This window comes from Rattus norvegicus, chromosome 2, assembly GCF_036323735.1.
Source record: "Rattus norvegicus strain BN/NHsdMcwi chromosome 2, GRCr8, whole genome shotgun sequence".
NCBI lineage: Eukaryota > Metazoa > Chordata > Mammalia > Rodentia > Muridae > Rattus > Rattus norvegicus.
The window spans coordinates 21,786,975-21,813,870 of record NC_086020.1 but is presented as its reverse complement, the minus strand read 5'-3'; the positions used below and the strand labels follow the sequence as shown (position 1 = coordinate 21,813,870).

Sequence of the window (26,896 nt, the reverse complement as noted above, 5' to 3'; positions counted from 1 at the left end):
TAAAATTATCATGAAAGTAAAATTAGGATGGGAATAGTTGAAAAGATGAATTCATTATAGGAAGATTAAACTTTGACTCCTAATTGATGAGAATAAATTTAGACAAAGATTTTGTGCATTTGTCATGCCACATATTTGCTTTCCATTGCAAACTGATAAACTGTTGTGAGCTGATGCTTATCTGCAAAAGGCGATATTAAAATAGAATGTAATGTTTCTTTCTATGCTTTTCAATTATTTGTCCCTCTAGTTCAAATATGATTTTGTTAAAAATTTATCTAATTTGAGTTTCTGTGTGGAGTCAAAGAACAAATTTAATGCACGGTAGTGATAAAATTATATTGAACTATGAAATACCCAATTTGTGAATGACAATTTCACTTATGGGAAGTGAAAAAGAGTGATATTAGGAATGCTTAAAATATTAGTACATTATCTTTTCCAGTCTTTATGTGTTTTTAAACTTTATGTTTATAGGTATAGAAACATTATAGTGGCTACCTAGCTTCTTACGCAAACTGACTTCAAAAAGACCCACAGCTGTCAATGAAATGGTAGTTAATGCCCTTGTTACTGAATTTCATTGACTGAAGCATTGAAAATATCTGGAGGGTTAATATGTGTCCTGGGAGTTTTTTTATATTTTAAATAGTTCCCTTACATTTGGACTATGGATGATATTGACTACAGCACAGAGGTATTTTCCACCTTTTAACAATGTGACAAGATATTGATACCTGCATGATTCACACTAAAAAAAAAAAACTGAACAACTGAAGCTACAAAAGATAGACGCATGAATGTGTGCATGCATATACACATCCGGCAATGTTTTAAATTTATAATTTCATGTTGGGCTTTATTCACAGTTATTATACTACACAGCATACCATGAGTTATAGAAGGTGTTCATTTCTTTACTGCATTTCATCACCAATTTCCATGTAAGAAATTTATAAGAGCTATAGAGTTCCATCTACACTTAAGAATGTTTCTGGAGGAATGGGGTCACCAACCTACTTTAAAAATTTTTGATTCAGACTTTTTTCGGTCTAACAGAAATGCAGAAAGAAAAATGGAGCAGGAATTGAAGGAAGTGTGATCTGGTGACTTTGTATCCCTCCCATGGACAGGCACCAGACCCTGACATTATTACTAATGCCATATTGTGCTTGAAGACAGGACACTAGCATGGCTGTCCTTTGAGGGGCTCTACCAGCAGCTGACTGAGACAAATACAGATACTTACAGCCAACCATTAGGCTGAAGTCATAAACCCCTATGGAAGAGTTAGGGGAAGAATTGAAGGAGCTGAAGGGGATGACAATCCCATAGGAAGACCAACAATATCAACTAACTCAGACTCCTGGGAGCTCCCAGAAACCAAACCACCAACCAAAGAGCATACGTGGACTGATCCATGGCCCCTTACAAATATGTAGCCTTGTCTGGACTCCGTGGGTGAGGGAGGATGTGCTTAATTCTATTAGAGTCATGATTTCCTAGATGTGAGATGTTGGTGAGTGATGTGGAGGTGAGGAGGTGGGTGGGGGTGGGGTGAGGGAAAAAACACTCTCAGAGGCAAAGGGGTGGGGCAGGGCATGAAGAACTCTTGGAAGGGGGACCACAAAGGAGCAACATTTGGAATGCAAATAAATAAAATAATTAAAAATGTTTAATTATACCTCGACATATTGCTTAAAAGTAACAAATGCAATAAATGACAACCTAACTTACTATACATGTAGGATATTATTTTAGCAAGCTGAATGCTGCTAAAAATAATTCTTGTAGTCCTACCATATTCAAATCCTGGTGTCATGTGAGTGTTTATTTATTTAAAAAAGACCCATCAAAGAAGTGCTACATAAGAATATAAAGGTGATGTCTTTCTAGGTTCTCCAGAAAAGCACCAAATTCAGTGGCAAGTAAGTCTGATGTAGTAGACAACATAAAGAAGGCATCAATGTGAAGGTGGCAGCTACGATTGTAGTGATGTGGCTTCAAACAGTGACATCAAATAATATCAAGATCCACCACAAACTAGAGTTCCATGGCTCAGCGGGTTCTCGACCTCATTGACACCTGGATTTTAGAGTCTTCACCTTCATAACCTTAAGAGTAAGTCTGGGTGTTCCTCCCCACTGTATACATGCTATAATATATGCCAACCTGTCCTCAAACTACTATGCCTCATCTTTCCACCTCCCAAATTCTGAGATTGCAATTACTCACTGCCATTTTTGACTTCATGGGATGATGGCTATCATGCTGTGGACATCATGCATCCTAAGCAAGCATAGTTGAGCTGAGATATATCCTAGGACCTAGTTTCCCTAGTTGTACATAGTCTTTTTTTGTGAGTGTCACTGACCTTCAGTTGAGCCTAGTTCAAAATATAAGTGCAGAACGCTGTAATTACATGTACGGATTTATAATTATATGCCACTATGAATAACCTGAAGATATCTAGCATTGTCTTCCAGCCTGGGACTTTTATAATCATCCTTTTACCCAGTCTGCATGTACATGATGTTCTCAACCCATCAAGCAGCCATATTGGTAACAAGATCAGTGTTTTCTTTATCGTTGTGCTTTGTGTTCAAGGAATCCGTATTTTAAGCTATAATATTCCCAAAATAGAAGAGCAGAAATGTTTGCCACCTTTGCATGCCAAGGCAAAAATTTCAAAGGTTTCACACGAAAAGGCAAGGGTCCAAGACATATTCAAAGAGACACTATTTATGTAAAAAACAGTAATGCCAAACCTCTGACTTCAGAAGAAATAAACCTATAGTGTAGCCATGCTAAACATAGGTACATATTACAGAAAACATTAAGCAGATGCACAAGTTCAGAATCAGAAAAGAGACATAGATTTTGGGACAAGAGATGAATGGAATGGTAAGATAATGCAGATCTGTAATAAACTGTAGTAGACAAATATGAATTAAACCTTTCTAGTCACAATATGTCAGATATGTACAAAATACAATGGAGTAGGATATTCTACCTATCATGGAGAAGTATGATTAAAAAGGCTTATTAAAACACAGAGTTCTGGTAATGAAATGAAAGTATGTCTTAAAGAACCATGTCTAGTGATCAACTCATTTCCCAATAAAGATACAATTAAGTGTGTATGAGCCAATCCATCTTTCTGCTACCACAATTTAATGCCATGTGCAAACACAACGCATTCATTGATGATACAAACTGTGAGGAACTGAAGAGAGTCAGTGTTTGAGGTTAGACAATAGCAAGCTAGGGATATTCACAGGAATTTAGGGACTCAATAGCACTCATGCATTTCAGTGGTTTCTATGCTGTCAGCATGTTAAAAGATGCCATTCACTAGTGTTCTAACCATTTTGTGTTTCAATTTTGTTTTTCTTGTATCTGAGTACTTCCACATTAACTCCAACACATTCAGTCACTAATTTAAGAGCTGAAACAGGTTGAGAGGGCATAATTCCAAGGCCACTGTCATAATATCTAAGAATAATGATGAAATAAGCAAATATTCTTGGCTAATATGTGTGCTATAGTCTTATTTCTTATTTTTATTTCTGAGAACTCATTGTTCATTCTTATGAAAGCCTCTATGCAACCTTGAAAACAATCAATGATGTTTTAAACATATCCACATTAAATTAAATATTAGACATTTTTATTTGAATTTATGACTAGAGATGTATAAAGCTAACTGGGTACATGTAGAATAAATCATTAAATCTTGATGAATTCCGGCATGAGAAGACCTTCTTTGAACAGATATAGTTTTCATCTTTTTGAAAAATCTTTCAAAAGCAGAGTTAGAATAAGATTCCTTGAGATTTTATCAAGTAATCTTGAATTATTTGTCACTCCTTCCTTCCGCATTTGTCTTAACCTCTTGGTAAATGCATGCATATACATATAATACTTATGATAGAATTATATAAGTGCTATAAAATAATTAAATGTATATTATATTAATAACTCTCATACTTAATATATTATAGTTTTATGATACATTATAATAGATTATGATTATGTATTATACTATTTTAATATATAAAAATATAAAATCAATAGGAAGTTGTGCCACTAGCCCACTAGGACTAGCAATGTTTGCCAAAAGAATCACATAGGTTAATAAAACTCCCAATACTAGGCAGAGGAAAGAGACTTTAGAATCATTGGTGAGTTTAGCCCAACAAATCCCCAATACAATATAGACTATAGTTCTTGCTTTTGATTGCTTGTGAAAGATTGATGGTAGGCTCCTATTTCTGAAGACATTGGACACATAGGGAACAGGATTCTTGAGTTAGCAAGCTGGAACTAATCTTAACACCTTCACTTTAGCCTCCAAGATACCAGAAAATACTGTCCAAGGGTGGGAAAGTAATTAGTAGTCTGGCTCTAACATCTGTTATTCATACCCATGAGCATCATAGCAAGATATTCATAAATGTTCAATAAGTGGCAACTCAAATATTGGTGGAAACCAACAGCCATCTAATCAGACTTAAGGCTCACATGAAGAAGTAAACTATATCCAGGTACTAAAGACCTAGCCAAATTTCGGGAAGTAATCTTGTGGAACTTAAAAGAGAATCTAGTACTGTGACTTTGTTAGACCATTATAAGTTCTAAGTACATTATACATTTGTAATCCTTATTTTCACGGATATAAGTGTCTGTTACCTTTCATCAAAGAAATCGTTTTCAGTCCTCTTGGACCTCTAATTCAGAAGTAAACTGGATATGTAATAAGCCTTTTAATGACAGGGCTCACCTTTGAGCCACTTGCTTCTGAAGCAGCTCTCTTTATCAATACCCAGTATTGTTGGCTGTTATCTTGTTTCAGTGCTTTGACTTCCGGTTAGCAATTATTAACAATAGTTAAATTATTAGCATTGTTAACTGAAGAGTTACTGAGAAAAAATGTATTCTACTGCAGCAAAAGCAGAAAAGTAGAGATCAATACAATGGCCCTTTTATTCTGCTGAGGAGTATAAATAGTAAGTAACAGTTTAAAATTTATATCAAGTAATAATCAGTGTTATCCTTTCCTTTGTATTTTAATCAAGGAAATGTTTCTATCATAGTTTTATTTTTCAAACTGTTAAGTTCCCATGAAAACAGAAATAGTTTCCTGAATTAGAGTGGCTTTTGAAAACTCTATATAAAATCATTTTGATTCAAATTGTTCACTGGATAATCAAACCATAAATATTTATGATGTAGTTACTATGTAACATTTAATATAGCTATAACAGGTGTTGTTTCAGTAGTAACTAATATAGGCAAAAGAAAAACCTATGTATTTTTGCTTATGTCAGAAATTATAAAGTAAAGTGCAAAATGAACAGAGATAAAAATGAGAATTAATATTTAAAACAAAGGGCATAAGAACATGAAAATATAGGAATAAACTTTCAAGAAACACGAGAAGGTACTATTGTTGTTCAAATGTTAAGAAGTTGTCCTTTGAAATTTCCCTTAGCATCATCCAAATCTAAAACCTGTGTCGCACGTAAATGCCCCACCCAAATCCAAGGTCACCTTCTCTTTTTTTTTTTTTTCCCCGGAGCTGGGGACCGAACCCAGGGCCTTGCGCTTCCTAGGCAAGCGCTCTACCACTGAGCTAAATCCCCAACCTCCTCCAAGGTCACCTTCTCATACTTGTTAGCAATATAGAAAGTTCCTGCACGGCCTTGCTTTAGAGTTGGCTTCACTGGCTGCAGTTTTTACCCAGCAGACTTCTGACTGGCCAATCACAGCACTGGATATCCTGAAGAAGAATACAAATCATGCTCCCAAGAGATGATGGATCCTGATCACAAGATAGTGAGTCAGGCTGGAAAGGCACTGTTCTTAGGAAACTTAAGAAAATACTTATTATTTTTCTTACTGTTATTTTTTGGTAGGGTTTCTTTGTGTAGCCTTGGCTGTCCTGGAACTTCCTCTATAGAACAGGATGGCATCCAACTCAGAGTAGGTTTGGGGGGAAGAAAGGTAAGGGACAAATGTTATAGCAAACTATTATCTCATAAATGAAATTCAGAAACCGAATGTCTGGAAGTGTCTTTTAAATTGATGTGATATTCTGAGTCGTCTGAGAGCTTGGTCATAAAATCAGGAGAACCTAACATACAGTGCTGTGTAAACTTGGTAGCTACTTTAGAGGCAGACCACTGAAGCTACAAACGAAAAACAAAGAGTTCAGTACAGAAAATGCAGGTTATATCTTGGTAAGAATAAAAAGTATGCTTAGCAACATGAAAGAAAATAAAAATACTAGTGAATTTGGGTTGTAAAATTCACACTATACCAATCTGTTTGTGTGAATGCAAACTTTAGTATAACTGAGACAAACACCAACTTACTTGATTACATCAGGTTTCCAAGAATTAATGTGATATTTTATAAAATGGTAAAGAATACATTAAAAACAAACAAACAAACAAACAAACAAAAACAGAACTTCTGGGGGAATCACCATCCCTGATATGAAGCTGTAGTACAAAGAATTTGTGATTTAAAACTCCACGTATTGATACAGAGACAGGCAGGTCGATAAATGGAATAGATTTGAAGGACCAAAAATGACTCTGCACACTGATGGTCACTTGATCTTTGACAAAGGAGCTCAAACCATCAAATGGAAAAAGGACAGCATTTTCAACAAATGGAGCTGTTCAACTGGAGATCAGCATGCAGAAGAATGTAATCAACCCATTCTTATCTCCTTGTACAAAGCTCAAGTCCAAATGTATCAAGGACATCCACATAAAACTAGATACACTGAAACTAACAGATGAGAAAGTGGGGAAGAGCATAGAACACATAGGAATAGGGGAAATTTTCCTGAGCAGAACGCCAACGGCTTATGCTCTAAGATCAAAAATCGACAAATAGTACCTCATAAAATTACAAAGCTTCTGTAAAGCAAAGTACACTGTCAATAGGACAAAATGGCAACCAACGTATTAAGAAAATATCTTTACCAATCTTACATTGGATAGAGGGCTAATATCTAATACATACAAATAACTCAATAAGTTAAACTACAGAGAATGAAATAATCGTAATAAAAATGGGGTACAGAACTAAACAAAGAATTCTCAACTGAGGAATATGGAATGGCAAAGAAGGACCTAAAGATATGTACAACATAATTAGGCATCAGGAAAATGCAAATCAAAAGAACCCTGAGATTCCACCTCACACTAATCTAAATGGCTATGATCAAATTCTCAGGTGACAACAGATGCTGGCAAGGATGTGTAGAAAAAATAACACCTCTATTGTTGCTAGGACTGCAAGCTGGTACAACCACTTGCACCTGGAAATCAGTCTGGCAGTTCCTCAGAAAACTGGACATAGTACTTACTGCCTGAGGACCTAGCTATACCACTTCTGGACATATATCCAAAAGATGCCCTAACATATAACAAGGGCCTATGCTCTACCATGTTCATAGCAGCATTATTTATAATAGCCTGAAGCCAGAAAGAATGCAGATGCCCTTCAACAGAGGAATGAGGAATGGATACAGAAAATGTGGTACAAAACAATGACTTCATGAAATACTTAGGCAAATGGATGGATCTAGGAAATATCATCCTGAGTGAGGTAGCCCAATTAAAAAGAACACACATAGTATGCACCCACTGATAAGTGGATATTAGCCCAAAATCTGGGAATACCCAAGATACAAGTCACAGACCACATGAAGCTCAAGAAGGAGGAAGGCCAAAATGTGGTTGCTTCAGTCTTTCTTAGAAGGTGGAACAAAATACTCTCGGGAGGAAATACAGGGACAACTAGTAGAGCAGAGACTGAAGGAAATTCCATTCAGAGGCTGCTCCAGTGGGGAATCCATCCCATATGCAGTCACCAAATTCAGTCACTATTGCTACTGCCAAGAAGTGCTTGCTGACAGAAGCCTGATATTGATGTCTTCTGGGAGGTTCGGCCAGAGCTTTACTGATACAGATTAAGATGCTTGCAGCTAACCATCAGACTGAGCACAGGGACCCCAATGGAGGAGTTAGAGAAAGGACAGAAGGAACTGAAGGTGTTTGCAACCCCATAGGAAGAACAATAATATTAACCAACCAGACCTCCTCCCACCCCAGAGCACCCAGATCCTTCTTGAGCTTCATATGGTCTGTGAATTGTATCTTGGGTATTACACGATACACATGTTGGGACCCGTGGCTCCAACTGCATATGTAGCAGAGAATGGCATTGTCTGGCATCTGTAGGAGGAGATACCATTGGTCCTGTGAATGTTCCATTTCCCAATGTAGGGGAACGCCAGAGCAGTGAGTTGGGAGTGGGTGAATGGAAGGGAGAGCATCTTCATAGAAACAGGGGGAGAGGCAATGGGAGATGGGGGAACCAGGAAAGGGGATAACATTTGAAATGTAAATAAATAAAATATCTAATAAAAAAACCCTCCAGACTTCTGGACCTCAGTACAAAAACATTAAAATGAACAGTCATGATAATATGCCTCTATCAGAACCCAATAACCATTTTACCCTTGACTTTGAGAAATATAATGTAGCTGAATCACAAGACAAGGACTGAACTATAGCAATTATGAATATGTTCAAAGACATTAAAGGTATGAATACATCTCTGTGAAGACTGAAAACACAAAGAAACAGTTGAATAAAATAAAGAAGAATATCTAAAACATGAAGGTAGAATTTAAAAGAAATAAAGTCATAAGATAAAATCAAACTAGAAATAAAGTTATAGGAATCCCAACAAAAACTTCAGAGATAAGCTACACCATCGTAGAAAAGATAATCTATCTCAGTGTTGAAAGAAAGTAGAATAAAAAATACTTCAGAAAAATAAAATTATAAATTCTAAAAGCAAAGAAAAATAAAACAACAGATAAATATAAACAAACAAACAACACTCTAGGTACAAAAGCCAGGAAATATGGAATACCATAAAAAGAAAAATTCTACAACTAATAGGGATAAGGAAAGGAAACTAAATCTATCTTAAGAGTACAAAAATATATTTTATTTAAAATCCAACTTTCAATACAACAAATAAACTGGACCAGATAAAAATTTGCACAGGAAAACCCCTCCAAAACAAAGAAAGGATATTAAAAATTGTAAAGGAAAAATATCAAGTAACATGTAAAGGCAAGCCTATGAACATAATATTTGTATCTCATTGGACGCTCTGACTACTAGAAGGACCAGAGTAATGTTTTACAAAGTCTGAGACAAAACAGGTGGTATTCCATACAACTATAGTCAGTCAAAATATAAGTCAGAGTAGACAACAAAGGAAAAAAATCCATGATAAAAAAATTAAGCGAGAGAAGTGGTGGCAGGACAACAGAGGCTGACTTAAAGATCTTGCTCTGTGTGTTTACAGATTGTTATCAATGTTCTTAAAGAATGGATGGTACTGGGCTTTGTATGTTTAACTGGGCAATTATATCTTATCAATTGGATCTAAGATTATTGTGTTGTTCTTTTCTGTGGGGGTTTGAGTGTTGGAAAGTGTGCGGCGGCAGGAGACACTGGGCCACCACAGAGTTGGGATGTGTTTCCGCCAAGATATCTAGAAGATATCTTGGGGCACCGCGGTGCCAGACCTAGTGGGATAAAAGAACCAATACCTTTTCTTATTTTTTATATTTTTACAACAACAGATGGCGAACAATGTGATGGGCAAGAATCCACTAGTAATCCAAAGAGTTGAGAGAAAGTTTTTATTTTCTAAGAGGAGGCAGGCGCCATGTTAAGTCATGTGATATCTCAAGTGAGGGAATTTAACAAAGATATGGGGAAGTAACCTGAACTGGCAGGCTGTTGGTCCCTTATGGTGTGATAAGTCATGGCAGCTCAGAGAGTTAGAGATTAAAAGCTGCTTTTTAAGGAAAGTTGTTTAGAAAATCTTTCAGGATACTCATTCTTTTTAACGTGGGCACCACAGGAATTTTGGGTTGAAATCCTAGTTAGACAAGCTACTTCTTAATTACAGGTATTACTAAAAGGTGATTAAGTTTGTTTTTAGAAAGAAAAGAATAAAGAGATTACCTGAATCAGGTGGGGATTTTCATCCACCGTTCAGATCTTAGGGAAAAATTAGTCACTACCTCCAAGTAGAGAGTTGTGATGAATGTCTGTAACACAAGGCTGAGTGAATGCAGACATATCTTATAGAAGTTATTAAGGTTAAAGAAAAATCTGTGGCTCCGGCTCTGGGTAGAGAGCTTAACAGATGGATATATTTTGGGCTAAATTCCTGAGTTTTGAGTTGCTTATTGGTTTTAGAATTCATAGAAGGTGTTTAAGTTTGTTTTAAAGAGAGTAAAGAGATTACCCGAATCACATGGGGATTTTAATCTACGGTTCAGAATTTAGGGAAAAATTGGTCACTAACTCCAAGTAGAGAGATGTGATAAATGTCTGTAACACCAGGGAGAGTGAATGCAGACATATATTATAGTAGTTATTAACGTTAAAGAAAAATCTGTGGCTCCGGGTAAAGAGCTTAACAGATGGATATATTTTGGACTAAAGACCTGGTTTGTTATGTTGCTTATTGACATTGAAATTGCTAGAAGATATTTGGTTTGTTTTATGAATTACCCCGCTAAAGGCCACATGGCTCATTGATGCTGGCTAGTGAGGGTTTGTGGTTACTTTTGATATTTACCACAACAGGAAGCTTGAATTCTCTTAATGTGGGCTCCATGGGAACCTTGGGTTCATTTCCTGATATCACAGAGTACAAAAGCCTATCAGGCTCATTGTTTAGCTTACTTCCTTTTTAAAAATTTGTCTAATCTTCATAATGGGTGTGACTTTGAGTTTTATGGTTATATTATTACTCTGGGAGAGAGTGCAAGATACAAGCTTTTTTGGTTACAGACTAAGGAATCTTTTGGGAGAAAGATTTTTGTCTTTGTGTTTTTAAAAAGTATGATTAGGCTCTAGAAACCTCACAGAGTCATACTGATCGGATTTGATAGAGGTAGACTGCCTGAAAATAATTGATTCAGGAGAATCAAACAAGATATCTCAATTCTAAACTTTTATCTTGAGAGTTGTATTTTTTAAAATGTGCCTACTTGGATTTCTCGTCTCAAGGACTTTCAGCTGGGTCCAGTCAGGACACATTGGCTACAGCATTTGCTTCATTCTTCCTACCCCCTTATCCCCAAGGATATCTCAATGCCCATGTACAGCTTGAAGATGTTATAGAGGACTCATCGCCCCAATTCCCTGTACTTTGGGGAGGCTGAAAGTGGTCATTCTAAAGTTGTTTTTATGAGGAATTTAAAAATGGCTGTAATTTAACAGGGAAGAATAGCTAGATTGAGTTATACGTAATCTCATTTGTTAACTAAGCTAAAACCATATCTTTGCTTGATATAGAATGTATTTGTTAAAAGTTTAAAAGAACAAGGTTTAGAGCCAGTCCTTCTATTGATATCCTTACAAACTTCTGAGTTTATGATACATGTGAGTTAAGGGCCAAATAGCAAGCAAATATATTGCTGACTTTGAGAGAGTACTTTCAAGATATTATTAAGATATAAAGACAGGAGTACAGATTGTCTTTTTTTTTTTTTTGGTTCTTTTTTTCGGAGCTGGGGACCGAACCCAGGGCCTTGCGCTTCCTAGGTAAGCGCTCTACCACTGAGCTAAATCCCCAGCCCCCAGATTGTCTTATATAGGTAGATGGTTTTCAAAAACGTCAGAAATCCACAAAATTTGAGATTTAAAGTTACTTATCTTTTGTTGAGAGATATCTGCTCCTAACAGTTGCCCTTTGGCGGATTTAAAGAAGAATTTGAATATCTCTACCTCCAGGTGAGGCAATACTTTGTGGCTAGGGAGCCACTGGACAAAACTGCCTGTTTCATCTGCAGACTATGCTGTCCAGAAAAGGACAAATTATGCAGAATAGTTGACTGATAAACTCTGCCAAGACAGGGTGATCAGCCCTTCAAAATCTGCATTTCAAGAGTCTGTCAGTTGATTTTGGGCCAGAAGACTCTAGACTTGCGCTCACATTTTGCTAACAGGGGACTGTGCTAGTGGAGATTTGTCTCTACAACCTCTGAGTTCTAGAAGCTGTGTTAGGCTTCCTATGTGTATAGATATTTGGCCATTCTCAGATTTCTGACAGGGTTGAAGACTGATTATAGTCTCATAGCCTATCAGTCTGTTCAACTCTGAATATACATATTTTATTGGACACTTATCAGATAGTATACAAGCTAGCCTAGATATAATATAGATTTTAAGCCTTTCTTCAGCTGGAATGGATAACTAAATGTTCTGTTTAACTGATATAGTGATGGACTGGGTGTTGAGTATATCATATGCTTTATAAATTGTAGAATGGTAATAATTGTACTCAATTTATATATAATGAAAAGGCTTTTTAACTGGACAAAAAGGGGGAAATGTTGTGGTTTGCCCTGGAGTTATCTGTATTTTGATGCTAATTCCACTGCCCAAAGGACAGCTGCCTAGTCACATACTCAGGAATCAGGTGACTTCACCAGAAACTTCTCCCGACTGAATTTGTAAAATACAGGTGAGGGGCAGGTACAGGCTAGAAGGAGGCCTGTCAATGGGTGAGAGGAAGGATGGGCGGGAGAGAAGTTTGAAGGAAGAGGAGGAGACTAGAACAGAGGAGAAGAGACAGGAGGGGAGAGAGAGAAGCGGTGACAGGACAATGGAGGCTGACGTAAAGATCTCCATCTGTGTATTTCACAGATTGTTATTAATGTTCGTAAGGGATGGATGGTACTGGGCTTTATATGTTTAAGTGGGCAATTATATCTTATCAATTGGATCTAAACATAAAAAAAACAAAAAATATTAAGTAACATGGAAGAATTTTAATCCAGCAACTTGTCTATTCTGGCAATGGATCATATCCAAACAACTAATTCTATGTGATCTATATAGACATGCCTAAATACGTACTTTTAATCCTAAACATTGAAATCTAATAGAGGGGCAAGCAAAGTTAGGAAACAGAATGAGTCAGAGATAGAATATGCCCAAATCTCACAAGAATGGAAAAAAAGAGGCTACTTAAGAGCAGTGCAGGAAGAAAGAGGTAGTTCAGTTTGGTGTAGTTCATTTGAGTAAAGATTAGAAAAGAACATGGAGTTTAGAGGCAGTTTTTTAAAGCAGAACAATTCAGTCCGAAACTGAGAGAAGCCAATTTGAATAAGTCAGCTTGGAGAGAAGATTGAGTCAGAATAATTGAATTGAGTAAGATAGAATTCAGAAAGAGCTAGAAAGAGTGAGTTGATTCATCAATACATCTTGGAGGATGAAACATTCTAGGCTTAATTTAGCAGATGGATGCTGGAAGATGAAGCCTTTAAGGTCCAGGGTTACAGAAGATTAGATTTTTCCTGAGACTAGAAGCTTCCAGTCTGAGGCCTAGGGAAAAAATATTCTGGACTTAGCCTAAGGCATATTTCCCAATACTTGGGTACAGCTCTCATCACATTCCTTCATCTGAGGAAATAAAAGCAATGATTGCAATACAACTACTATCTACCAGTTCAGCACTTTAGAACATACTAGAAGAAATTTTAAGTCTAAATACTGTGACCATATCCAAGAAGACACAGTGAATAAGTAATCTCCAATCAGCAAATCAAGACAGAGAGAAAAATCTACATCAACACAATAAAATAGCAGGAATAAATAAACATTATTGATTGATAACTAATAATAATAGTTATTTGAATTCCCCAATAAGAAGACACAGAGAAACAGATTGGAATAGAAAACAGGATAGATCTTTTTTTTTCTATATCTAAGAAACATGTCTCTCTATCAAGGACAGTATTAACAGAATAAAATGATGTTGATAGGAAACCTAAGAAAATGAAAACATAAAGATGGGAAGCAAACTAGTATAGCCATTTTAATATCTACCATTTTAATATATATATAAGTAGACCTAACCATAACTAATTAGAAGAGATCACAAAGGACACTATATACTCATTAAAAAAAGCATCATATACAGCACATTATAATCTAAAACATTTATTCACCAAACAGAAAAAAATGTATCCAAATAAATTTGACTACAGTTAAAGTAACATACACCATTCACAGCAACAAACAAGTCATCTGGATAATAAATAAACAAACAAACAAAAACAGGAAAATGCTGGAGTTGATTAAAATCATGAAACAAATATGTTCATGTCAGGTATGACTTTTAATGTTCTACAAAACATTAAAGCCCAATACAAAAAAGACAATTTTTTCTCAGCAGTTTAAGCAACTGTCTCCAAAATTGACCCCATACTTGAACAAAAAGCATATCTCAATAGATATAAGAAAATTTCAATGACACACATTTTATCTGATCCACCATGGATTTAAGCTAGATATAAACAACAATAGAAGAAGCAAAAAGTATAATAAATTCATGGAAAACAAAAAAGTCAATATTGTGTGAAAAGTGGATCAAAACAGAAATCAAAAATGAAATAAAAACTTAGAATTAAAAAAAACAAAAACATAGCATACACAAATATTTGGCATACATAAAGGTAGTTCTGAGAAAAAACAATAGTCCTACCAGAGAGTTAAGTTACTACAGAACTATAGTAACAAAACTGGTAAGATATTGATATAAAAACAGACACATTGATTAACAAAATCAAATTGAAATTGAAACACCTATGCACAAATGATTTTGGACAAGGAAGTCAAAAGTACACATTAGTGAAGTGATAGCATCTTCAAAAAATCAATGTGGAAAGTTTTCAACATATTAATACTGATCGTGCACAAAACTCAACTTTAGATGAATTAGGACCTCAACTAACACTAGATACCCCAGATGTGATATAGTAGAAAGTGAGTAATGGTCCTGAACTCACTGGCACATTTCAGAACATGAGATAGATAGCACAAGCAATAATAACAACAATTAATAAACAAAATCCCATGAAACTAAAAAAAACTCTGTCTAGCAAATTACACTATTATTCAGACAAACTGATGCTACAATATGGAAAAAGTTATTCACCTTTCATTTACATCTAATAAAAAGCTTAGTATCTAAAAATACCTAAAGCAGTAAAATAAATAAACCACCATATAAATAAATGCCAAGAAAACAAATAACCCTAATTAAAACAGAAATAAGCAAAGAGTTTCAGAGGAGGGCTCACAAATGGCTGAGAAGCACTTTAAGAAATGTTCAGTATCTTTAGTCATCAGGAAAATAAAATTGCTTTGATATTTCAACTTACACCAGTCTGAACGGCCAAAATCAATACAGAAAATGACAGGGCATGCTGACGAGGATGTGAAATAAGGAAAGTATGCATGCATTGCATACTTATGCAATCACTATGGAAGTCTGAATTATGGTTCATCAGGTACCTTAAGCATCAGCTCTATCAATCTTGGGTATATTTGGGGAAGGACAAGTAAATCAGGGTCATTTGAGGGCCCTTATAGTAATCTGATTCTGAGGAAGCTTTCCTAAGTATATACACATATGAAATAGCTTAATGTCACCAAAAAAGAGGGAATTCAATGTCTCAACTAGACATGTCGCCAAGTGTTTACCCAATGTGAGGAATAGGGCACATCTAACATTTGGACCAAAGAGGACACAATGAAAACCCACAAACATCTCAAGCTATTGTCACGGTAACTGTTTATCTGCACAAACTGAATTTGTGGAAGACATTTTTACATATCACATTGAACACTGAGAAGTAGAGTTGTTTACTATCTAGAGCCTACACTATACTGACCAGTATTTACTACTCATCAGCAGAGAAGGGAGGAAAACACCAACCCGTGTACAAACCTGGTAACCTATGATGGCGGCTTTTCATAAATGCTTGTTAACTAGTGGTTGGCTAATCAACCATAGTCTCATTAGAATTACAACCCTCTTCCTGAGGTAGAACTCATGTTTGGCATTTCTCAGGTGCCACATAGCAAAGACTGAGCAGGCCAAGAGCCTAGAAGAAAACAATACACTGCTGGAGGAACATAGTGAAAAAATGCTCCTGGTGAATTTCTGTTATAACTATACATCAATGCCTCACTCAGCCAATATCAGAGAAGCTTCCTCTTACAATAGATAGTAATTAATGCAGACACTTAAACTGGACAATGTGCAAAAAGTGACGCATTTTGGAGCATATGGTCCTGAACCAGATACAGTCTTCAAATCCCTCCTGTCAGGGCTCATGGAGTTATGCAGTAAAGGAGGAAGGAAGATTGTAAGACGGATGTCTCAAAGGAAGTTTTTTTCACGACATTATGGGACTGATGCACGTAAGAACTCACAAAAAACACTATGGAAGAACACACAGGACTATCACAGGTTCAAGTTAGGTGGGACCCCAATACTGAGACAGAAGAGTGGATGTAGGGTCCCATTTCTAGTCAAGAAGCTATTGACAGTTGGTATCCACTAGTACAACAAAAATTAGTCTTCTCCACAAAATTCACATTGGGTCTATTTACCACACTTGAGGTTAGACTAAATGCACAGGTTTGGATGGTGAATACAGAACAAACTCATTGGTATTTTTGAAGGCCCTTCATCTTGTATAGCTTTTATCAGTCTTTTGCTTGTATATTTTTGTTTCTGATTTTCTGTTTTTGTGAGCATATTTTTATGCCTGAGGTTTTTTGATTATTTATATTTTGTTTGCATTTTGACAGAGAAAAAGAGAAAGAAATAGCAGAGTTGAGTGGGTGAAACATAAGTAAAATCTATGAGAAGTAAGGATAAGAGTATGATTAGAATATATTTTATATTTTATATATAGAAATATTTAATAATTTTAATATAGAATATATTTTATAGAGCCAAATATTTCAATAAAAGTAAAAGTAAGAAAAGAATTAATGTTATTTATTTGATCTATGATTTCCATAGCTAAGGGAGCGTACAATATCAATAGTTATTGCCAAAAAGATTACAACTATAAGGAAAACATATTTAAGATAGATATTCATGTTATATATAAATATATTTATTTGTATTGTAGAATATATAAATGAATTGAAGAGGGAAAAACAAAGACAAAGTAAGAATTTAGTGTCATCCTTGAGCCATCTATTTTCAATTTAGTGACTCAACAAAATGCCTTAGGTGTTAAACAATTTCTTTTTTATGCATGCCCACATAAACATTTATATTTTATTATGAGAAATTTGGCTTTTTTATTTTTTATGCCACATTTAGAAATAATGAAAAGACTAAAGTATCAATCCCATGTGACTATATCAATAATAGTAATACAATATATTCAATCATCAATTTTCATAATCATATTTGAAATATGAGATATAGCATTAGTCACAGATTTAACTAGCAAAAGAAATATTTAATAAGTCTCATGGTTTTACAATAAAAAGGCCAATATATATTGAATGACTAGTAAGCCATTTTTCCTTATTGAATACTTTAAAATGTCCTTTTTATACCTTGAGGGAAATAGAATTCATTTTGTGAGATGACTGGGGATGGTTGGATTTGAGAACAGTGGGAATCAAGTAGAAGAGGGAGGAGCCAAAGGAGAAATGAATGGAATTTGGGGACACTAAAAGGACAATGTGGAAAGCTAGTGCAGTAGAAATGTCCTAGGGCCTAGGAGAGTGATCCTAACAAAATCTTTTACCAGTAGAAGATATAGAGGGTAAACCTGCCATATTTTATAACCACATAAGTCTTCCAGTGGTGAGACTGGGACAGCAACCCAGCTATAAAATCTTCAGCCTACCTAAATCTGATAGAGGGTTAATATCTAATATATACAAAGAACTCAAGAAGTTAGACTCCAGAGAATCAAATAATCCTATTAAAATTGGGGTACAGAGCTAAACAAAGAATTCTCAACTGAGAAATATTGAATGGCTAAGAAGCACCTAAAGAAATATTCAACATACTGAGTCTTTAGGGAAATGCAAACAAAATTATCCTGAGATTCCACTTGCACCAGTCATAATGGCTAAGATAAAAAACTCAGGTGATAATAGATACTGGCAAGGATGTGGAGAAAAAGGAACACTCCTCCACTGTTGCTGGGATTAGAAGCTGGTACAACTACTCTGGAAATCAGTCTGGAGGTTCCTCAGAAAATTGGACATAGTACTACCTGAGGATGCAGCTATACCTCTCCTGGGTATATACCCAAAAGATGCTCCAACATAGAACAAGGACACATGCTCCACTGTGTTCATAGCAGACTTATTTATAATAGCCAGAAACTGGAAAGGAACCACATCTCCTTCAACAGAATGGATACAGAAAATGTGGTATGCAATGGAGTACTACTCAGCTATTAAAAACAATGGTTAAATGGAATTCTTAGGCAAAATGTAGGTGCTTCATTCCTTCTTAGAAGGGAGAACAAAGTACTCATGGGAGGAAGTACAGGGACAAAGAGTGGAGCAGAGACTGGAGAAAAAGTCATCCAGAAACTGCCTTACCTGGGGATCCATCCCATATACAGACACCAAACCCAGTCATTATTGCTGATACCAATAAGTGCTTGTACACAGGGGCAAGATATGGGTGTCTCCTGAGAAACTGTCAGAGCCCTATTAATACAGACAAGGACTGAACAAGGGAATCGCAATGAGGAGTTAGAGAAAAGACTGAGGAGCTGAAGGGGTTTGCAACCCCATAGGAAGAACAACAATATCAACGAAATCCCACTAGAGCTCCCAGGGACTAAACCACCAACCAATGAGTACACATGGAGGGACCCATGACTCCAACCCCACGTGGCAGAGGATGGCATTGTCCAGCATCAATGGGAGGAAAAGCCCTTGGTCCTGTGAAGGCTTCTTTTCCCAATGTAGGGTCATGCCAAGGCATTGAGGTTGGAGTGGGTGGGTGGGAATGATAGCATTCTCAGAGAATCAGGAGAAGGGGTATGGAAAGGGGGCAAACAGGATAGCATTTGAAATATAAATACATAAAATATTCAAGAAAAATTAATTTTAAAAGCAAAAAACCTTCAGCTTGCCCTGCCTGCAAAATGTGCTGGGGCAATGGTGGTTGGCAGCTTGTTGAAGAGGCCACCAATCAATGACTGGTCTAATTTTAGACCAACAGTGAGAGGAACCCATGCCCCACACTGAATTGATAGCCAGGAACAAGAAGCTGGATGATCCAGTGAACTAGGGTTAAACCAAACACGAGTGGCAATAAAAAGTCAATGAAATGATTCCTAATGTTATTCTGTTGTAATCACAGACAGTGTCTAGCCCATTTGTCATCAGAGAGGTTCCTCTAGCAGTTGATGCAAGCAGAGATCTACAGCCGAACATAAGGCAAAACTTTGGGAACTCTGAAGTAAAGGAAGAAAGATTGTAGGAGCCTGATGGGTCCAGAATATGAAAAGAACAAGACTCACAGAATCAACTAAGCATGGCTCACAGTGGGGTATAAATAGAAGCATCAGTCATTGAACCTACATGAGTCTGTGCTAGATACTCTACTTATATATTGTGGTTATTTATTTTAGGGATTTTATGGGACTCCTTGGTGGCTCCGGGGTGCCTCTAACTCTTTTGCTTGCTCTTAGGAACCTTTTCTGCCTACTGGTTTGTTGTATTCAGTCTTGGATATGAGTTTGTGCCTAGGCTTACCATCTTGTTAAGCCATGTTCAGTTGATATCCCTATGAAGTCTATCCTTTACTAGAGGGAAAGAGAGGAACATTGGATATGAGGGCCAGGGATGGGAGTTAGGGAGGGAACTTGGAGGAGTGGTAGGATGCTACAGTCAGGATGTATTGCATGAGAGAAAAATAAATTTAAAAAGAAATAGAAGTCTTGAGTGTGGGATGGAATATATACTACTAATATAAATATTATATAAATATATCATCTTATATATACTAGTTATATAGTATGTAACAAAGTGTGCTTCTAGCAGACATGTTACAAATAAACCATAAATACTTTCAAATAGGAAGTTTTTGGTTCTTCGACCTAAAACCATGCCACAACACAATTGGTTTTGAATGGATGTGTTTTGAGATACATACACGTATTCCAGAATATAAGTATCATTTTCATTGTACCTTGAGAGATTTTACTTGACAATAACATCTGATTTGCTTGTTCCAGTTGTAAAGTTCTGAAAGTAGTGACAAAACTGCATGTATGTGAATATATATACAAATCTTTTATATATACAAATCTTTCTGCTTAAATACATTTTTAGTTTTTGGTGGTTTAATTCATAAACTTTTTCTGTATATAATGCCATAGAGTACATGACCCTTAAAAAAGAAATCCACACTAGGGAGTTTTAGCGATGACTTACTGGTTAAGAGAATACTTTATTCTTCCAGAGTAGCCAGGTTCAATTCCCAGTAACCACAGGGCAGGCACCTCAGAGTTGCCTGGAACTCCAGTTTCAGGGTATCAAAACAGCCCTACTGATACCATATTCTACAAGGGTTACCTTAATAATATATTAAAAAATTGTTATATAAATATAACAAGGAGAAAATTGAAATTTTTTGTCTATACATCAATATCGTGACTACACCAATAAAAATGCATTGCTGAACATGGTTTATTCTGTGATTGTTTCTGTTAGTGCCTTGGAAGACCAGTCAAGTTAAATCCTTCGAAACAATGATCTCTTTTCATTTCTATGAGAATCTAGAAACAATTGCTTCTTTCTGGGTTTACAAAGTGTAGCAATAAACTTTGGTTTTTATAAATTAGGTTTTAACATTTAAGCCTATTTTGAATATATTTATGAATAAGACTATTCTTGATAAAATAATTAGTAAAGTTTCTTCAGGCAATGGAGAGAAAATATGCATTTCTCCACAAAGAATTACAGAACATTCACGACAAATGCAAGACAGAGAAGAATAAAAATGCGGAGCTCTATCTCAGGCCCCAAGGAAATAAAGTCCAAAAATCAAATGAGGGGGCAGCCCTTGCTCATTAGGAAACAGTCTGGAAAGATAGCATTTCTTTCTAAAATGTATGAATTGTAGAATAATTGAGCATAGTCAGCCATGCAGAATTAACCTCCACAAAAAAATAGAAAACAGACAAAATAAATGTTAGAGTTTAAAAAAATAAGTCACCATAACAGAAGTAATGGTTTGGTAGGGCTAATAAAAATGTTTCAAAACTTACAGAAAAATATCTAATTACTGTGCTTTGGTATAGGTATACATTGTTTTATTTATAGTTTTTCATTTAAAACTAAAACCTTATAATATTATTCATTTATATATGTGTATAAACTATATTTGATAACGTGGGTTTACTAAATAGCTAAACATATAATTTAAAAATATTTTAAAATTATTTAAAAAGCACTGCAGTTGCTAAAGTGAAATTCACAGAGTTTGCAAAAAAAAATTGTGTAAATGTTTGAATCTAGGTATGTCACTATCATGACTCATGATTTAGCCAATACCAAATACACAGAATTGTATTTAAGTTACGAAATATTAAATTTATAAATAAATAAAGAAAATTATAGGTTTTACAAAGTGTAAATAGTTATCATTGTTAGGAATTTTATAGCTTTTTGATAAAATCCGTCTCTAATTCACCTGAAATGGTGAACTACCACTGTTCTGATTTATATTTCTTTTTTTTTTTTAGTTTAGAAAATAATTTATTTCTTTTATGACACTTTCATTCCATGGATTTTGATGACTTTTTTTAATTTGTATTTTTTTTTATTATTAACTTGAGTATTTCTTATTTACATTTCGAGTGTTATTCCCTTTCCTGGTTTCCGGGCAAACATCCCCCTAATCCCTCCCCCTGCCCTTCTTTATGGGTGTTCCCCTCCCCATCCTCCCCCCATTGCCGCCCTCCCCCCACCAGTCTAGTTCACTGGGGGTTCAGTCTTAGCAGGACCCAGTGCTTCCCCTTTCACTGGTGCTCTTACTAGGATATTCATTGCTACCTATGAGGTCAGAGTCCAGGGTCAGTCCATGTATAGTCTTTAGGTAGTGGCTTAGTCCCTGGAAGCTCTGGTTGCTTGGCATTGTTATTCATAAGGGGTCTCGAGCCCCTTCAAGCTCTTCGAGTTCTGTCTCTGATTCCTTCAACGGGGATCCTATTCTCAGTTCAGTGGTTTGCTTCTGGCATTCGCCTCTGGATTTGGTGTATTCTGGCTGTGTCTCTCAGGAGCGATTTACATCCGGCTCCTGTCGGCCTGCACTTCTTTGCTTCATCCATCTTGTCTAATTGCTGATTTATATTTCTTGACACAGTCCCTGGGGGTTAACACTCTTTTGCATGCCATGGTCAGCTTTGAAGAAGGGTCTACAAAATTTATTTGACTAGTTTTTAATCTATTCATTTAGGATCTCTTAATAAATCATGTTTCTTTACCTAAATTAAGTTTATAGTAGGTATATGTATCTCAAGTCTTATATTCCTTTTTATGGGATGCCTTTTCATTGCCATCATCTTTGAAGCTTTGTATTTGATATGCTCACATTGCTTAATTCTTTTGCTATCCAAGATTTATTGTTATGCTCAAACAATCATTTTCAGGCCATAATCCTAAAACCAGTCTACTGAATTTACTATAGGATTTGCTGTGTTCCAGGAATTATGTTTATGGATTCAATCTATTTGACATTGGCTTTTTAGTTGTTGAGTGGAAGAACCAGGAGACCCTGTTGATTATACCTCAGAATAACCTTGAAGTTAGTATAGAATTTTCACAAACAAACACACATAAAACTACAGCATGACACAACACTCTTCTGGCAGTATATCCAATGTATAACTACCATATCATAAAACTATGTGCACTACCATGTTACTGAAGCATTACATGATAGCTAAGGTATGGAGACAATCTTGGTTTCCACCTATCGAAAATTAGAGAATGAAGTTATCACCCATATTAAGACATATAGTGGAGCATAATTCAATCTTAAGCAAAGAGTTTTTGACATCTGCAGTAGCACGGATAATTCTACAACTACATATGTTATATTGGTTATAGTATTTGCATACGTAGAAACAGAGAGTAGAAAGGGATTACTGGGGCACTGGATGATGTTGTAAAAAGGAAGAAGTAATGCAGGGTCTATGCCTTATTTTTAAAGGCTGGCCATCTACAAAGCTAATAAACATCAATAATGTCATAGACAATAACATTAAACTTTTATTAAAAACTTGCTACAAGATATATGTTATAAAATTTATAAAGTTCATATAATTCTAAGGTGAATTCAACATTCATAGGGACATGTCTAGTTTCACTTGTCTTCATATGAATATATTCTAAATAAATAAGTAATAAATCACTTAAATATAGCTAACACCTAGTTATAATTAATCATGATGACTCAAGGAGAGATTTATTTTGCAATGGGACAACAAGCTTGGCAGACAACATTATCAAAGTGTGATATGTGAGCAGAAATTAGATTTAACTAGCCTTAAAAAGCAGAGGACTGGGTAAGGATTAATATCCAGAGATGAATAATATTGTGGTTTGCGAATAAGAAGTTATCTTTACAAAAAGCTCTCAACATGAAAGATTTGAAGTTAAGGAAAAAAGTTATAAATTACACAGAAGAGGCTCAACCATCTATGAATCTGTTACTCAGTCATAAATTTTACAAGTTTGAAGAAAAGGAAACAATGCCAGTTGGAGTAGAAAAAAAGTGGCAAAGGGTTTTTCCTCATCCAAATTAGTGTAGATGGTATAAAATTGAAACATAAGTTATGGAGTTTTCTGAATTTCCAATGGGATTTTTAGGACAGTTGTAATATATACTATGTGATATAATTTTCATGTATCATTGTGATTTATCAAAGAAATTTGTACATTAATTATTTTGTCATAATCCAGATTATTTTGATCTTTTTCTCTATTCTTACAAAAAATCCTTCCCTGGGTTAACACAAAAGCAGAAATCATAAGGCCATGAGAGTTGAAAAGAATTCTATGAATGGTCCTGGCTGTACTTGATATGAAAGAACCAACAGAATCACTGTGTTAGCCCAACTTTTCAGCAGGATAGAGTCCAGGTTTTTAAGGAAATCATAAAGAGAACTATTTATTCACTTGTTACTGAAGTTTGTCTATACTAGCTGGGCCATGTGCTAGAGAGGTTCATTTCATGCCAGGAAAAAGACACCTGCTCCTTCTGTTTGCTCATTCCACTCAGTCCCCTACATGTTGACTAGAGCTGACCAACAGCATTCTCTTTCTTTAATGAGACATCTTGGAAGCATCCTCACTCAGCAGTGTCTTCTGCTACCCTCTTGACATTTTTCAGTCAAATCATATTCATAATCAAGGTTAAGCACACAACCCCAATTATCTCTGCCATTCAGTCAACCCAAGTTCCTTTTAGGTTTGGAAACCATTTATGTATTTGTTTATTTTATTTGTCTATTATTTCTCAGCCCTAAATGCTTCCCTCCTTGACTTAGGAGGAAATTGTCTACTACTGACTTCATCAAGCCTTCCCTCTTCACAGCTTCCTATGTCTTCATCTCAGGCCTTCATCTGTCTCTCCATGTGGCTGTTCGATGACTCTGGTGTTTGGTTAATTATCAATCAAGTGAGATGTTCCCTGCCTGTGGAATTATGTTATCTACTCTACTGTTTCTTCTTAGTCTGTCTCACACTTTAGGGGCCCATATTTCATTCTACCAATGTAGACATTGACACTTTCTGTGATAGTTACATTAAGACTTACTTTGTGTTTAAAAACGACAGTGAGTTAGATGAAAGTCAAGCAAAGTCAAGCTTTGGGGTTGAAAGACTATTACAATAAAATTATAGAAATTAAAAATTTTAAATATGTGACTTAGCCAACCACACAATTTTCATCCTCAAACACGAATATCATGACTGTATTTGATAAGTCAACATATTACCATATAGAATGTATTTCACAAATTTATATTTTTCTTTTTAAAATATAATTGAAATATTTAACCTTAATTATTTTTAGCATTTTTACAATACCCTAAATTTCCATGTTTCCATATTGTTTAGTGTTGATGTTGATATGGTTTCCTCTGTTAGTTCACTCAATTTCCTGAGACAACATCATTCAAACTAACTGTAGCCTACTTATGAAATAAAAATGCAAACAAAACTGCTAATTTTCTGGTTGTAACATGAAGAAAATGTTCTTCAAAGCTTGACCTTTCATTTTTTTGTTCACTGTGTTGCTTTAAGATAGGACATTAATATTAATATTAATATAATGTTTTATGACAGCAGTATAGGCTATTCAGAAATGTTCTGAGTACTGTAGATATATGAGTTATTATATCGGGCTCCTAGGGGCGGGAATTAGAGGTGTGTACCATCATACTTGACTTAAAAACCATTTCAGCAATCTGTGGATAGTCCAGTAGATTGAAACTAAGGCTAGGCAAGTACTATGCAACTGAGTCATATCCCCAATCCAAATTCCCATTACTAAGGTATTAAATATAATAGAAAAACAAATATTTATCATGTAGGAAGTTTACCTGCTGAAGTAGGCTTTTCTTCATCTGATGCTATAATAGAGAGAAGGAAGTGGAATGGAGAGAAGGAAGGGATGAAGTGGACCATGGTAAGGGAAAAGGAAGGGAGACAAAGAGAAAAAAATGAACATTAATATTTTCATATTTTCACATAATCAGTACAAGTCAATGATGAATAATTTTGGCACATACTAGAGTTTTTATTGTCTAATAGAACTTACATATAATTACTATAGGAATATTAAATAGATATATGCATTATTTAATATATGTATTTCTTATAGAGGACCGTTTTTGTTCTAATTGATGATAATTATTTCATGAAATTTTACAGTTTTTCAAAATATAACATGTATATAATTCTTTTTCTGTTTTCTATTCAATTAAAAGCCATTGTCAACAGCAAAAACTTTTGTACTCTGTGATAGAACATGATTTTTGAATCACATAAGGAGACCCTAAACAAACTTGTGTTAATCTCCTGTCTGTAATTCCCCTATGCTCTTCCTAAAACACTCAAACATACACATTCAGTCATTGACATGTATCACATATATTTCAAGATTCAGTACTGATATGTAATCACATGATATAGGCATAGAGATATGTTTTGTTTGTTGAATCAATGTCTCACTGATTATCCCAGGCTGATCTAGAATTCTATGTATTATAAGTTGGCCTGGAACTCACAGACTTAAAGCAATAATACTTCCAAAGACCCTGAACCAAGTGTAGGAATTGTGGATATGAACCATGAAATTCAGATTTATGGATGAAAATTTAAAAGGATGAACTTAGGTAATCTTTTCAGGTATTCTTCAGCTCGCATAGGGATAAACATGGATAGTTTAACAACAAAGACCATAATAAAAAAACATCTTACTTCAGTGTATCACAATCCATGTGTCAACTTCTGAGGTTCTTGTCAAGGTAATTACTTAGAATCCGTTCAAATGGTACTAATTTGTATCAGGATAGAAATATTGCCATAATAATTGCTATGTTGTAATGTAAACTATAACTCATTAAAATGTGATTCATGTGGATTCCTATGTTGAATATGGAGGTGTTCAAGAGCAATAAGACATCAAAGAAATAATGTACTGTTGTGTGAATGTTGAAAGTAAAATCAACAATTATAATAAGAGTGAAAAGTAGAGTTCACATGAGTAGTTTCACAATGTCTCATACAATATTCCTATTTGCCTTTATATTTTCACACACCCACCCACTCTCTGTGGAGGTATGTCTGTTTTGTGCATAAGAGTAATTTGACTAGAATATTACCATTGAGTACTATATCAAAATCTAATACTACTTCCTGTGAAGCTTGATGTTTTAAAATAAGAAAAAATATTAAACTGAATGGCT

The 26,896-nt window shown here is 35.3% G+C and overlaps 1 protein-coding gene across 6 annotated transcripts in view; it reads right to left on the bottom strand.

The window, feature by feature from the left end:
* Edil3 (EGF like repeats and discoidin domains 3) overlaps positions 1 to 26,896 on the bottom strand; it is a 514,777-nt gene that overhangs the window by 326,510 nt on the left and 161,371 nt on the right. For 5 of the 6 annotated variants that reach the window (XM_039103424.2, XM_017591169.3, XM_039103425.2 and 2 more), the window contains one exon: positions 25,529 to 25,558. The exons of the other annotated variant lie outside the window; for it this stretch is intronic. In XM_039103424.2, coding sequence (XP_038959352.1) covers positions 25,529 to 25,558 — 30 coding nt within the window. The remainder of the gene's footprint in view (positions 1 to 25,528; positions 25,559 to 26,896) is intronic. 6 annotated transcript variants of the gene reach the window in all.